The 16279-nt window shown below is 48.1% G+C and overlaps 1 protein-coding gene across 1 annotated transcript in view; it reads left to right on the forward strand.

Annotated features, from left to right (window-relative positions):
- Positions 1-6462, forward strand: part of LOC130361119 (zinc finger protein 184-like) — a 46315-nt gene extending 39853 nt beyond the window's left edge. Inside the window, exons 6-8 of the mRNA XM_056563700.1 lie at positions 3214-3318; positions 4273-4392; positions 4488-6462. Of these exons, the coding sequence (XP_056419675.1) occupies positions 3214-3318; positions 4273-4392; positions 4488-5329 (1067 nt within the window). The 3' untranslated portion in view covers positions 5330-6462. The remainder of the gene's footprint in view (positions 1-3213; positions 3319-4272; positions 4393-4487) is intronic.
- The last annotated feature ends 9817 nt before the right edge of the window (positions 6463-16279 follow it).

A 16279-nucleotide genomic window follows, 5' to 3' on the forward strand; every position in this document is an offset into this window, starting at 1 on the left:
AGCAGGTAGGTGCAGGAGACACTACAGCAGCATAGCAGGTAGGTGCAGGAGACACTACAGCAGCATAGCAGGTGAGGGCAGGAGACTCTACAGCAGCGTAGCAGGTAAGGGCAGGAGATAATACAGCGTATCAGGTGAGGGCAGGAGATAATACAGCAGCATAGCAGGTGAGGGCAGGAGATAATACAGCGTAGCAGGTGAGTGCAGGAGATAATACAGCAGCATAGCAGGTGAGGGCAGGAGATAATACAGCAGCACAGCAGGTGATGGCAGGAGATAATACAGCATAGCAGGTGAGTGCAGGAGATAATACAGCAGCATAGCAGGTGAGTGCAGGAGATAATACAGCAGCATAGCAGGTGAGTGCAGGAGATAATACAGCAGCACAGCAGGTGAGGGCAGGAGATAATACAGCAGCACAGCAGGTGAGTGCACGAGATAATACAGCGTAGCAGGTGAGTGCGGGAGATAATACAGCAGCACAGCAGGTGAGGGCAGGAGATAATACAGCAGCGTAGCAGGTGAGGGCAGGAGATAATACAGCAGCGTAGCAGGTGAGGGCAGGAGATAATACAGCGTAGCAGCTGAGTACAGGAGATAATACAGCAGCATAGCAGGTGAGGGCAGGAGATAATACAGCGTAGCAGGTGAGGGCAGGAGATAATACAGCGTAGCAGCTGAGTACAGGAGATAATACAGCAGCATAGCAGGTGAGTGCAGGAGATAATACAGCGTAGCAGGTGAGGGCAGGAGATAATACAGTGTAGCAGGTGAGGGCAGGAGATAATACAGCAGCACAGCAGGTGAGGGCAGGAGATAATACAGCGTAGCAGGTGAGGGCAGGTGATAATACAGCGTAGCAGGTGAGGGCAGGAGATAATACAGCAGCGTAGCAGGTGAGGGCAGGAGATAATACAGCAGCGTAGCAGGTGAGGGCAGGAGATAATACAGCAGCATAGCAGGTGAGGGCAGGAGATAATACAGCAGCATAGCAGGTGAGGGCAGGAGATAATACAGCAGCATAGCAGGTGAGTGCAGGAGATAATACAGCAGCGTAGCAGGTGAGGGCAGGAGATAATACAGCAGCATAGCAGGTGAGGGCAGGAGATAATACAGCAGCACAGCAGGTGAGTGCAGGAGATAATACAGCAGCATAGCAGGTGAGTGCAGGAGATAATACAGCAGCGTAGCAGGTGAGGGCAGGAGATAATACAGCAGCGTAGCAGGTGAGTGCAGGAGATAATACAGCAGCGTAGCAGGTGAGGGCAGGAGATAATACAGCAGCACAGCAGGTGAGGGCAGGAGATAATACAGCAGCGTAGCAGGTGAGGGCAGGAGATAAAAAGCAGCGTAGCAGGTGAGGGCAGGAGATAATACAGCAGCGTAGCAGGTGAGGGCAGGAGATAATACAGCGTAGCAGCTGAGTACAGGAGATAATACAGCAGCATAGCAGGTGAGGGCAGGAGATAATACAGCATAGCAGGTGAGTGCAGGAGATAATACAGCAGCGTAGCAGGTGAGTGCAGGAGATAATACAGCAGCATAGCAGGTGAGTGCAGGAGATAATACAGCGTAGCAGGTGAGGGCAGGAGATAATACAGCGTAGCAGGTGAGGGCAGGAGATAATACAGCAGCACAGCAGGTGAGGGCAGGAGATAATACAGCGTAGCAGGTGAGGGCAGGAGATAATACAGCAGCATAGCAGGTGAGGGCAGGAGATAATACAGCAGCTTAGCAGGTGAGTGCAGGAGATAATACAGCAGCACAGCAGGTGAGTGCAGGAGATAATACAGCAGCATAGCAGGTGAGTGCAGGAGATAATACAGCAGCGTAGCAGGTGAGGGCAGGAGATAATACAGCAGCATAGCAGGTGAGTGCAGGAGATAATACAGCAGCGTAGCAGGTGAGGGCAGGAGATAATACAGCAGCACAGCAGGTGAGGGCAGGAGATAATACAGCAGCGTAGCAGGTGAGGGCAGGAGATAATACAGCAGCGTAGCAGGTGAGGGCAGGAGATAATACAGCAGCGTAGCAGGTGAGGGCAGGAGATAATACAGCAGCGTAGCAGGTGAGTGCAGGAGATAATACAGCAGCGTAGCAGGTGAGGGCAGGAGATAATACAGCAGCGTAGCAGGTGAGGGCAGGAGATAATACAGCAGCGTAGCAGGTGAGGGCAGGAGATAATACAGCGTAGCAGCTGAGTACAGGAGATAATACAGCAGCATAGCAGGTGAGGGCAGGAGATAATACAGCATAGCAAGTGAGTGCAGGAGATAATACAGCATAGCAAGTGAGTGCAGGAGATAATACAGCGTAGCAGGTGAGGGCAGGAGATAATACAGCGTAGCAGGTGAGGGCAGGAGATAATACAGCAGCATAGCAGGTGAGGGCAGGAGATAATACAGCGTAGCAGGTGAGGGCAGGAGATAATACAGCAGTGTAGCAGGTGAGGGCAGGAGATAATACAGCAGCATAGCAGGTGAGGGCAGGAGATAATACAGCAGCGTAGCAGGTGAGGGCAGGAGATAATACAGCAGCATAGCAGGTGAGGGCAGGAGATAATACAGCAGCATAGCAGGTGAGGGCAGGAGATAATACAGCGTAGCAGGTGAGGGCAGGAGATAATACAGCAGTGTAGCAGGTGAGGGCAGGAGATAATACAGCAGCATAGCAGGTGAGTGCAGGAGATAATACAGCAGCATAGCAGGTGAGGGCAGGAGATAATACAGCGTAGCAGGTGAGGGCAGGAGATAATACAGCGTAGCAGGTGAGGGCAGGAGATAATACAGCAGCATAGCAGGTGAGGGCAGGAGATAATACAGCAGCGTAGCAGGTGAGGGCAGGAGATAATACAGCATAGCAGGTGAGGGCAGGAGATAATACAGCAGCGTAGCAGGTGAGGGCAGGAGATAATACAGCAGCGTAGCAGGTGAGGGCAGGAGATAATACAGCAGCGTAGCAGGTGAGGGCAGGAGACTTTACCCTGGAGACACCTGAGTGCAGGAGACATCATACAAACCTTCAGACTCGTTTGCAGACGGTCGTAGATATTTGTGTAGATTCTTCATTGTTGTAGAGACTATCCAGATGGGAATTCACCAGATTTTAGGTGACACTCTGCGGCCGCGGAGACTTTATACACAGTCATGGTCAGGGACTCTTGGTAACCGATCCTTTTCCCTGGACAGTGTTTACTGTTCTGTGTTCATTCAGATGTCCCTGTTGTAAAGCCGGACATTTTCCTGCGGATAAAACCCGATGAGCTGGTGTTTGAGGCCTGTCCTGACCCCGATCCTGCGGATGGAGACAAACTCTCGGGTGAGCAATGATTCACACTCATATGTCAGTCTTTACCGCCTGAAGATACTTATGGGGGAAATCCAGCTTTCCCTGCCATGTCATACATTTCTTCTGGGGGTGGGTTCTGGTGCTTCCATCTATATAGAAGGTAGAGCGTCCCAGCCCTTTTTCTGCCCACCCCCCTTAATATGCTCTGACTGTATATGTGGTCTTCATTTCATGTGTGAGGGTGTGCAGGTCTTCCAACCTTAAAGGGGTACTCCGCTCCTAGACATCTTTTCCTCTTTCCAAAGAATAGGAGATAAGATGTTTGATCGTGGGCGTCTTGCTGCTGGGGACCCCGCAATCTCCGTGCTGCACCCGGCGTTGGTTTAGAGCATCGGGTTAAGCGCCAGAGGCTCACACCCCCTCCCATAGACTTGTATTGAGAGGGCGTGGCAATGACATAACAAGCCTCCGCCCCACAGCGCCAGTCATCCAGCACGGAACGAAGTTCACTCTGTGCAAGCCAGTATGTCTGGGGTCCCCCAGCGGCAGGACCCCCCCGATCAGAAACCTTATTATCCCCTATCCTTTGGAGTGGCAGAGTACCCCTTTAATAGCGTTATCCCAAGACTTTTGGGATATCTATCCAGAGGAGAAGATCCGACCACTGGAGCCTCCACCAGTGATGAGAACGGAGGTCCTTTGTCCTCTAGTAAACGGCAGCGCTGGACTCTTCTATCTTTGGCTGTCTCATTGTGAATCAGGCTTTGGTTCTTAATTCGGGGGACAAGGGATCTCCGTTCTCGTGATTGACCCAACACCAATGAAATGCATGTGTCCTGTGGATTGGTGATTATTTATTACTGTGGGAAAAGCCATTGAAGTTTGGTAATTTGCCGCAAAGCCTCGTAGCAAAGTTTAGCAGTCCTTACAAAGGTCCTAACAATGGTTTACCGAGCAGTGAAACGTTTCTTCTGTTCCCCCCAGAAGATGAAGACATAGGAACAGGAATATCCGTCACCATAGGCGGGAGCCCTGAACCCTTCTGGCTGAATGTGCAAGAAACCGATCACAGCCCCGAGATCCTGGACCCCGAACAACATGCAGGTCAGTCCATGCACTCTCAACAGCGTACGGTAGATCCCTCCAATAAATTTGGCGTTTCTTGACGTCCGGGTCATGTCTTGTTTTTAACTCTGCAGAGAATGGCTTCATCCAAAGCCCAGATGGGGGATATCTATTGGAGTTTGAGCCCAATGAACTAACACTAGAAAATGGGTCTCCTGAAGAATGGGACAACCCGTCACCAATCCGACTCCCGCGTCCCAGAAAGTGTCAGTCCATATTTAGGATCGGCCAGCCCATATCTGATTGTGCCTACGACTTCACGGACCCTTCGAGCCCTCCACAAGCTCGTCCTTTCCAGTGCTCCGAGTGTCAACAAAGCTTCGCCGAAAGAGAGACTCTTCTCCTACACCAGACGGTCCACGCAACCTGGACTTGTGAGCCGGTGGAGGATGACGGAGAAGACTACATCATCCGGCCAGAGACCAGGCCCGTCATCAGGAGCCTGCCTGCGCCGTATATCTGCGGAGACTGCGGGAAGGGCTTCTCTAACTCGTACAAACTGAAAATCCACCAGAGAATCCACACGGGGGAGAGGCCGTACAAGTGCCTTGTCTGTGAGAAGCGCTTTCACAAGAGCGCACACCTAAAAGTCCATCAGAGGACGCACACGGGAGAGCGGCCCTACGGATGTCAGGTGTGCGGTAAGAGGTTCACAAAGTCCTACCACCTTAAGGTCCACCTGAGGACTCACACTGGAGAGAGACCTTATCAGTGCCCCGTGTGCCACAAAACCTTCAGCGTCAACTCGCACCTTACGGTCCACCAGAGAACTCACACCGGGGAGAAACCCTTCATTTGCTTCGAATGTGGAAAAAGCTTTCGGCAGAAGACCAGTCTCCTCGGCCACCAGAAGTCCCACCAGAGGCTGGTAGAGCGTAGAAAGCTGACATGGAAGACTTTATGGCCAGAAAAGTGAGGAGTTTTTGCCTCCGACACTGTATAAACTCACTAACACAGTCAAATCGAAGACGTTGAGCAGGATGGAGGTTTCTGAGAGGTGCACGGATCTTAGAGTCGAGAAGGTCCTGCTAAGGGGTAGCATCGGAACCATCCACAAGGTTTAGGTTCATTCAGGTTTTTGGTTGAGTCTTCTCCTGACTTTATATTTTTAGAAGCTCTGACCCATAGAGGTTTGATACTCTGCATGCTGGGGGTCCACCCGAAAGAAATGCTCAATTTTTGGAGTAAATATTCCACAAATTGGGTCACAAAAAAAAAAAACAGGTGTAAACGATTCGGAAGGAAAACTCCAGCCGGCACCTATTTTTTACCATCGGTGACCTCCTGTAGATGACCAAAGATGAATAGAATGGTAGAATGGAGACTTGTAAGTCCCTTATTTTTATGCATTTTGTTAGGTGCTATGATGCATCATTTACCACCACCGTTTTATTACCCGGCATGAGGGGGTGGGGGGTGCAGTTTAGTGATTGTTTTGTACCTAAGCCTGAGTTGATGTTTTACTAGAAGCTGAAGTCTGACACTGAAATAACTTAATGTGGGAACCGTACTGTAACAGACAATACCGGGACACCTCGAGTTCTCTCGTTGATGAAGGTTTCCTAAAATGGGTACTCCGACCCTAGACAAGCTGTCTGATCGCGGGGGATCCCACTGCCTGGTGTTCATTTAGAAAGCTAAGAGCGGGCGGCGGGGTCATGATGTCAAGGCCACGCCCCTCTTGAAGGCATGCCCCCTCAATGCACGTCTATGGGAGGGCATGGCCGCAACGTCACAAGGGAGTGTGGCCATGAAGTCATGAACCAGCCGACCGATCCAAGCATTCAGAACCAAATGTTCAGAACTCTGGGGCAGCGGAGTACCCCTTTAATTCATTTTGATTGACATTGATCTGTCCTGGTTGTAAGTCTGAATAAGCTGAATATGGGTACGTACATGGGTTAGAAGATTGGCAGAGTATAGGCTACAGAAAAAGTGGGCAATATGTGTCAGCCAACCCATCTGTCATTGGGATTGGCCAGTCATCTACTGTGATGCCAAATGTTGGTCAGGAGAAGGATGGGAGGAGCCAAAATTATCGGGGGGGGGGGGGGGGGGGGGAGGTGGAATAAGCCACTGGCAGCGGAGTCTTCCTACTAAGTGTTATTCATCCTCTGTAGACAGATCGTTATTGACCTACTGGACCCCACTATGGATCTACGGATTTTCTGGTGACCGATTTGTTACAGCCTCGGAACGGTTGGGTGCACATATGTGGCCAGGTGCAGAGGGGTTGATTCTGCACATCAGTTGCTTCGTATTTTTTAGGATTGTTTGCTGTATGTCTGTAGGCATTGTGCCTTCATATAGTCTATAACACGAATATTAAGAGCACATACAGTCAGGTCCATAAATATTGGGACATTGACACAATTCTAACATTTTTGGCTCTATACACCACCACAATGGATTTGAAATGAAACAAACAAGATTTGCTTTAACTGCAGACTGTTAGCTTTAATTTGAGGGTATTTACATCCAAATCAGGTGAACGGTGGAGGATTTACAACAGTTTGCATGTGTATCTCCCACTTGTTAAGGGACCAAAAGTAATGGGACAGAATAATGATCATAAATCAAACTTTCACTTTTTAATACTTGGTTACAAATCCTTTACAGCCTGAAGTGTGAACGCATAGTAACGCATCAGTAAACATCAGTAGACATTGCTGGTCTCATCCCTGGGGATGGTGAACGTATAGACATCAGTAGACATTGCTGGTCTCATCCCTGGGGATGGTGAACGTATAGACATCAGTAGACATTGCTGGTCTCATCCCTGGTGATGGTGATCGTATAGACATCAGTAGACATTGCTGGTCTCATCCCTGGGGATGGTGAACGTATAGACATCAGTAGACATTGCTGGTCTCATCCCTGGTGATGGTGATCGTATAGACATCAGTAGACATTGCTGGTCTCATCCCTGGTGATGATGAATGTATAGACATCAGGAGACATTGCTGGTCTCATCCCTGGTGATGCTGAATGTATAGACATCAGTAGACATTGCTGGTCTCATCCCTGGTGATGATGGACGTATAGACATCAGTAGACATTGCTGGTCTCATCCCTGGTAATGCTGAACGCATAGACATCAGTAGACATTGCTGGTCTCATCCCTGGTGATGCTGAACGCATAGACATCAGTAGACATTGCTGGTCTCATCCCTGGTGATGCTGAACGTATAGACATCAGTAGACATTGCTGGTCTCATCCCTGGTGATGCTGAACACATAGACATCAGTAGACATTACTGGTCTCATCCCTGGTGATGATTGTATAGACATCAGTAGACATTGCTGGTCTCATCCCTGGTGATGCTGAACGCATAGACATCAGTAGACATTGCTGGTCTCATCCCTGGTGATGCTGATCGTATAGACATCAGTAGACATTGCTGGTCTCATCCCTGGTGATGATGGACGTATAGACATCAGTAGACATTGCTGGTCTCATCCCTGCTGATGATGGATGTATAGACATCAGTAGACATTGCTGGTATCATCCCTGGTGATGCTGAACGTATAGACATCAGTAGACATTGCTGGTCTCATCCCTGGTGATGGTGAACGTATAGACATCAGTAGACATTGCTGGTCTCATCCCTGGTGATGCTGAACATAGAGACATCAGTAGACATTGCTGGTCTTATCCCTGGTGATGGTGAACGTATAGACATCAGTAGACATTGCTGGTCTCATCCCTGGGGATGGTGAACGTATAGACATCAGTAGACATTGCTGGTCTCATCCCTGGTGATGGTGATCGTATAGACATCAGTAGACATTGCTGGTCTCATCCCTGGGGATGGTGAACGTATAGACATCAGTAGACATTGCTGGTCTCATCCCTGGTGATGGTGATCGTATAGACATCAGTAGACATTGCTGGTCTCATCCCTGGTGATGATGAATGTATAGACATCAGGAGACATTGCTGGTCTCATCCCTGGTGATGCTGAATGTATAGACATCAGTAGACATTGCTGGTCTCATCCCTGGTGATGATGGACGTATAGACATCAGTAGACATTGCTGGTCTCATCCCTGGTAATGCTGAACGCATAGACATCAGTAGACATTGCTGGTCTCATCCCTGGGGATGGTGAACGTATAGACATCAGTAGACATTGCTGGTCTCATCCCTGGTGATGCTGAACGTATAGACATCAGTAGACATTGCTGGTCTCATCCCTGGTGATGCTGAACGCATAGACATCAGTAGACATTACTGCTCTCATCCCTGGTGATGATTGTATAGACATCAGTAGACATTGCTGGTCTCATCCCTGGTGATGCTGAACGCATAGACATCAGTAGACATTGCTGGTCTCATCCCTGGTGATGCTGATCGTATAGACATCAGTAGACATTGCTGGTCTCATCCCTGGTGATGATGGACGTATAGACATCAGTAGACATTGCTGGTCTCATCCCTGCTGATGATGGATGTATAGACATCAGTAGACATTGCTGGTATCATCCCTGGTGATGCTGAACGTATAGACATCAGTAGACATTGCTGGTCTCATCCCTGGTGATGGTGAACGTATAGACATCAGTAGACATTGCTGGTCTCATCCCTGGTGATGCTGAACGTAGAGACATCAGTAGACATTGCTGGTCTTATCCCTGGTGATGGTGAACGTATAGACATCAGTAGACATTGCTGGTCTCATCCCTGGTGATGCTGATCGTATAGACATCAGTAGACATTGCTGGTCTCATCCCTGGGGATGGTGAACGTATAGACATCAGTAGACATTGCTGGTCTCATCCCTGGTGATGCTGAACGTATAGACATCAGTAGACATTGCTGGTCTCATCCCTGGTGATGCTGAACGCATAGACATCGGTAGACATTGCTGGTCTCATCCCTGGTGATGCTGAACGCATAGACATCAGTAGACATTGCTGGTCTCATCCCTGGTGATGATGGACGTATAGACATCAGTAGACATTGCTGGTCTCATCCCTGGTGATGATGGACGTATAGACATCAGTAGACATTGCTGGTCTCATCCCTGGTGATGACGGACGTATAGACATCAGTAGACATTGCTGGTCTCATCCCTGGTGATGCTGAACGTATAGACATCAGTAGACATTACTGGTCTCATCCCTGATGATGCTGAACGTATAGACCTCAGTAGACATTGCTGGTCTCATCCCTGGTAATGCTGAACGCATAGACATCAGTAGACATTGCTGGTCTCATCCCTGGTGATGGTGAACGCATAGACATCAGTAGACATTGCTGGTCTCATCCCTGGTGATGGTGAACGCATAGACATCAGTAGACATTGCTGGTCTCATCCCTGGTGATGACGGACGTATAGACATCAGTAGACATTGCTGGTCTCATCCCTGGTGATGCTGGACGTATAGACATCAGTAGACATTGCTGGTCTCATCCCTGGTGATGCTGAACGTAGAGACATCAGTAGACATTGCTGGTCTCATCCCTGGTGATGACGGACGTATAGACATCAGTAGACATTGCTGGTCTCATCCCTGGTGATGCTGGACGTAGAGACATCAGTAGACATTGCTGGTCTCATCCCTGGTGATGCTGATTGTATAGACATCAGTAGACATTGCTGGTCTCATCCCGGGTGATGCTGTATGTATAGACCTCAGTAGACATTGCTGGTCTCATCCCGGGTGATGCTGAATGTATAGACATCAGTAGACATTGCTGGTCTCATCCCTGGTGATGCTGAACGTAGAGACATCAGTAGACATTGCTGGTCTCATCCCTGGTGATGCTGATTGTATAGACATCAGTAGACATTGCTGGTCTCATCCCGGGTGATGCTGTATGTATAGACCTCAGTAGACATTGCTGGTCTCATCCCGGGTGATGCTGAATGTATAGACATCAGTAGACATTGCTGGTCTCATCCCTGGTGATGCTGATCGTATAGACATCAGTAGACATTGCTGGTCTCATCCCGGGTGATGCTGATTGTATAGACATCAGTAGACATTGCTGGTCTCATCCCTGGTGATGCTGTATGTATAGACATCAGCAGACATTGCTTTTCTCATCCCTGGTGATGCTGAACGTATAGACATCAGTAGACATTGCTGGTCTCATCCCTGGTGATGATGGACGTATAGACATCAGTAGACATTGCTTTTCTCATCCCTGGTGATGCTGATCGTATAGACATCAGTAGACATTGCTGGTCTCATCCCTGGTGATGATCGTATAGACATCAGTAGACATTGCTGGTCTCATCCCTGATGATGCTGAACGTAGAGACATCAGTAGACATTGCTGGTCTCATCCTTGATGATGCTGAACGTATAGACATCAGTAGACATTGCTGGTCTCATCCCAGGTGATGCTGATCGTATAGACATCAGTAGACATTGCTGGTCTCATCCCTGGTGATGATGGACGTATAGACATCAGTAGACATTGCTGGTCTCATCCCTGGTGATGGTGAACGTATAGACATCAGTAGACATTGCTGGTCTCATCCCTGGTGATGCTGATTGTATAGACATCAGTAGACATTGCTGGTCTCATCCCTGGTGATGCTGTATGTATAGACCTCAGTAGACATTGCTGGTCTCATCCCGGGTGATGCTGAATGTATAGACATCAGTAGACATTGCTGGTCTCATCCCTGGTGATGCTGATCGTATAGACATCAGTAGACATTGCTGGTCTCATCCCTGGTGATGATGGACGTATAGACATCAGTAGACATTGCTGGTCTCATCCCTGGTGATGCTGAACGTATAGACATCAGTAGACATTGCTGGTCTCATCCCTGATGATGCTGAACGTAGAGACATCAGTAGACATTGCTGGTCTCATCCCTGGTGATGCTGATCGTATAGACATCAGTAGACATTGCTGGTCTCATCCCTGGTGATGATGGACGTATAGACATCAGTAGACATTGCTGGTCTCATCCCTGGTGATGATGAATGTATAGAGATCAGTAGACATTGCTGGTCTCATCCCTGGGGATGGTGAACGTATAGACATCAGTAGACATTGCTGGTCTCATCCCTGGTGATGCTGAACGTATAGACATCAGTAGACATTGCTGGTCTCATCCCTGGTGATGCTGATCGTATAGACATCAGTAGACATTGCTGGTCTCATCCCTGGTGATGCTGAATGTATAGACATCAGTAGACATTGCTGGTCTCATCCCTGGTGATGCTGTATGTATAGACATCAGTAGACATTGCTGGTCTCATCCCTGGTGATGCTGATCGTATAGACATCAGTAGACATTGCTGGTCTCATCCCTGGTGATGCTGAACGTATAGACATCAGTAGACATTGCTGGTCTCATCCCTGGTGATGCTGAACGTATAGACATCAGTAGACATTGCTGGTCTCATCCCTGGTGATGCTGAACGTATAGACATCAGTAGACATTGCTGGTCTCATCCCTGGTGATGCTGATCGTATAGACATCAGTAGACATTGCTGGTCTCATCCCTGGTGATGCTGATCGTAGAGACATCAGTAGACATTGCTGATCTCATCCCTGATGATGCTGAACGTAGAGACATCAGTAGACATTGCTGATCTCATCCCTGGTGATGCTGATCGTATAGACATCAGTAGACATTGCTGGTCTCATCCCTGGTGATGATCGTATAGACATCAGTAGACATTGCTGGTCTCATCCCTGGTGATGATCGTATAGACATCAGTAGACATTGCTGGTCTCATCCCTGGTGGTGCTCTGCTGCCTCTTCTGCTCTGTCTTCAGTTCCTACTTGTTCTTGGGACATTTTTCCTTCAGTTTTGTCTTCAGTAGATGAAATTCTCAATGGGATTCGGGTCAGGTGACTTGGCCATTACAGAACATTCCACTTCTTTCCCTTAGTAAACTCTTTGGTTCTTTTGCTTTGGGTCTTTGTCCATCTGCACTGTGATCGCCGTCCAATGAGTTCTGAAGCATTTTGCTGAATATGAGCAGATAATATGAAACACTTGAGAATTCATCCTGCTGTTTTTGTCACATGATGAATAAATATGAGGAGCGGTTCCATTGGCCCCATACATGCCCACTATGCCATGACACTCCCACCACCATGTTCACTGAGGAGGTGTCTGCTTAGGACCATGTTATTCTCCAGACTCTTCTCTTGGTCTCATCTGTCCATAGGACGTTGTTCCAGGACTATGAAGCTCTTTTAGATGTTGTTTGGTAAACTCTAATCTGTCCTTGGTGTTTTTGAGGCCCCCAATGGTTTCCATCTTGTGGTGAAGCCTCTGTATTCCCTCTGGTGACGTCTTCTCTTGATGACTCTGACACATACACCTACCTCCTGGAGAGTGTTCTTCATCGGGACAACTGTTGTGAAGGGGTTTTCTTCACCAGGGAAAGAATTCTTCATCCCCCACAGTTGTTTTCCTTGGTCTTCTGGGTCTTTTGGTGTTGCTGAGCTCACCGATGCGTTCCTTCTTTTTTAGAATGTTCCAGTTGTTTTGGCCACGCCTAATGTTTTGGCTATCTCTCTGATGGGTCGTGTGTATTGATGACGGGCGGTCATATAGTCGTGTGTATTGATGACGGGCGGCCATGCACCTTCCATATAGTCGTGTGTATTGATGAAGGGCGGTCATATACCTTCCATATAGTCGTGTGTATTGATGAAGGGCGGTCATACACCTTCCATATAGTCGTGTGTATTGATGAAGAGCGGTCATACACCTTCCATATAGTCGTGTGTATTGATGAAGGGCGGTCATACACCTTCTATATAGTCGTGTGTATTGATGAAGGGCGGTCATGCACCTTCCATATAGTCGTGTGTATTGATGAAGGGCGGTCATACACCTTCCATATAGTCGTGTGTATTGATGAAGGGCGGTCATACACCTTCTATATAGTCGTGTGTATTGATGAAGAGCGGTCATACACCTTCCATATAGTCGTGTGTATTGATGAAGGGCGGTCATACACCTTCTATATAGTCGTGTGTATTGATGAAGAGCGGTCATACACCTTCCATATAGTCGTGTGTATTGATGAAGGGTGGTCATACACCTTCCATATAGTCGTGTGTATTGATGAAGGGCGATCATATACCTTCCATATAGTCGTGTGTATTGATGAAGGGCGGTCATACACCTTCTATATAGTCGTGTGTATTGATGAAGGGCAGTCATATACCTTCCATATAGTCGTGTGTATTGATGAAGGGCGGTCATACACCTTCTATATAGTCGTGTGTATTGATGAAGGGTGGTCATACACCTTCCATATAGTCGTGTGTATTGATGAAGGGCGATCATATACCTTCCATATAGTCGTGTGTATTGATGAAGGGCGGTCATACACCTTCTATATAGTCGTGTGTATTGATGAAGGGCGGTCATACACCTTCCATATAGTCGTGTGTATTGATGAAGGGCGGTCATATACCTTCCATATAGTCATGTGTATTGATGAAGGGTGGTCATGCACCTTCCATATAGTCGTGTGTATTGATGAAGAGCGGTCATACACCTTCCATATAGTCGTGTGTATTGATGAAGGGCGGTCATACACCTTCTATATAGTCGTGTGTATTGATGAAGGGCGGTCATGCACCTTCCATATAGTCGTGTGTATTGATGAAGGGTGGTCATACACCTTCCATATAGTCGTGTGTATTGATGAAGGGCGGTCATACACCTTCTATATAGTCGTGTGTATTGATGAAGGGCAGTCATATACCTTCCATATAGTCGTGTGTATTGATGAAGGGCGGTCATACACCTTCTATATAGTCGTGTGTATTGATGAAGGGTGGTCATACACCTTCCATATAGTCGTGTGTATTGATGAAGGGCGATCATATACCTTCCATATAGTCGTGTGTATTGATGAAGGGCGGTCATACACCTTCTATATAGTCGTGTGTATTGATGAAGGGCGGTCATACACCTTCCATATAGTCGTGTGTATTGATGAAGGGCGGTCATATACCTTCCATATAGTCGTGTGTATTGATGAAGGGTGGTCATGCACCTTCCATATAGTCGTGTGTATTGATGAAGAGCGGTCATACACCTTCCATATAGTCGTGTGTATTGATGAAGGGCGATCATATACCTTCCATATAGTCATGTGTATTGATGAAGGGCGGTCATGCACCTTCCATATAGTCGTGTGTATTGATGACTTGGTTACTAATTGCAAAATAGAAACTTCCTAAATCGTCTTCATTACAAATTTTCTACCATAGCAGCAGGTGGGGAATAAACACCAACATGGGGGCTAGGATCCTTGGAGGACAGCTCACACAGACTGTAGATAGAGAGGAGAGCATACATGGAGGACAGCTCACACAGGATTTAGATAGAGAGGAGAGCATACATGGAGGACAGCTCACACAGGCTGTAGATAGAGAGGAGAGCACACATGGAGGACAGCTCCCACAGGCTGTAGATAGGGAGGAGAGCACACATGGAGGACAGCTCACACAGGATTTAGATAGAGAGAATACATGGAGGACAGCTCACAGGCTATAGATAGAGAGGAGAGCATATATGGAGGACAGCTCACACAGGTGGTGTATAGGGAGGAGAGCATACATGGAGGACAGCTCACACAGGCGGTGTATAGGGAGGAGAGCATACATGGAGGACAGCTGACACAGGCTGTAGATAGGGAGGAGAGCACACATGGAGGACAGCTCACACAGGCTGTAGATAGGGAGGAGAGCATACATGGAGGACAGCTCACACAGGTGGTGTATAGAGAAGAGAGCATACATGGAGGACAGCTCACACAGGATGTAGAAAGAGAGGAGAACATACATGGAGGACAGCTTACACAGGCTGTAGATAGGGAGGAGAACATACATGGAGGAAAGCTCACAGGATGTAGATAGGCAGGAGCGCATACATGGAGGACAGGTCACACAGGCTATAGATAGGGAGGAGAGCATACATGGAGGACAGCTCACACAGGATGTAGATAGAGATGAGAGTATACATGGAGGGCAGCTCACTCAGGCTGTATATAGGGAGGAGAGCATACATGGAGGACAGCTCACTCAGGCTGTATATAGGGAGGAGAGCATACATGGAGGACAGCTCACACAAGCTGTATATATGGAGGTGAGCATACATGGAGGACAGCTAACACAAGCTGTATATAGGGAGGAGAGCATACATGGAGGACAGCTCACACAGGTGGTGTATAGGGAGGAGAGCATACATGGAGGACAGCTCACACAGCTGGTGTATAGAGAGGAGAGCATACATGGAGGACAGCTTACACAGACTGTATATAGGGAGGAGAGCATACATGGAGGACAGCTCACACAGGCTGTAGATAGGGAGGAGAGCATACATGGAGGAAAGCTCACAGGATGTAGATAGGGAGGAGAGCATACATGGAGGACAGGTCACACAGGCTATAGATAGGGAGGAGAGCATACATGGAGGACAGCTCACACAGGATGTAGATAGAGATGAGAGTATACATGGAGGACAGCTCACAGGATGTAGATAGAGATGAGAGCATACATGGAGGAAAGCTCACAGGCTGTAGATAGGGAGGAGACCATACATGGAGGAAAGCTCACTCAGGCTGTATATAGGGAGGAGAGCATACATGGAGGACAGCTCACACAGGCTGTATATATGGAGGTGAGCATACATGGAGGACAGCTCACACAGGCTGTATATATGGAGGTGAGCATACATGGAGGACAGCTCACTCAGGCTGTATATAGGGAGGAGAGCATACATGGAGGACAGCTCACACAGGCTGTATATATGGAGGTGAGCATACATGGAGGACAGCTCACACAGGTGGTGTATAGGGAGGAGAGCATACATGGAGGACAGCTCACACAGCTGGTGTATAGTACCTTTTCAAAGGTG

This window comes from Hyla sarda, chromosome 3 (genome assembly GCF_029499605.1).
Source record: "Hyla sarda isolate aHylSar1 chromosome 3, aHylSar1.hap1, whole genome shotgun sequence".
NCBI lineage: Eukaryota > Metazoa > Chordata > Amphibia > Anura > Hylidae > Hyla > Hyla sarda.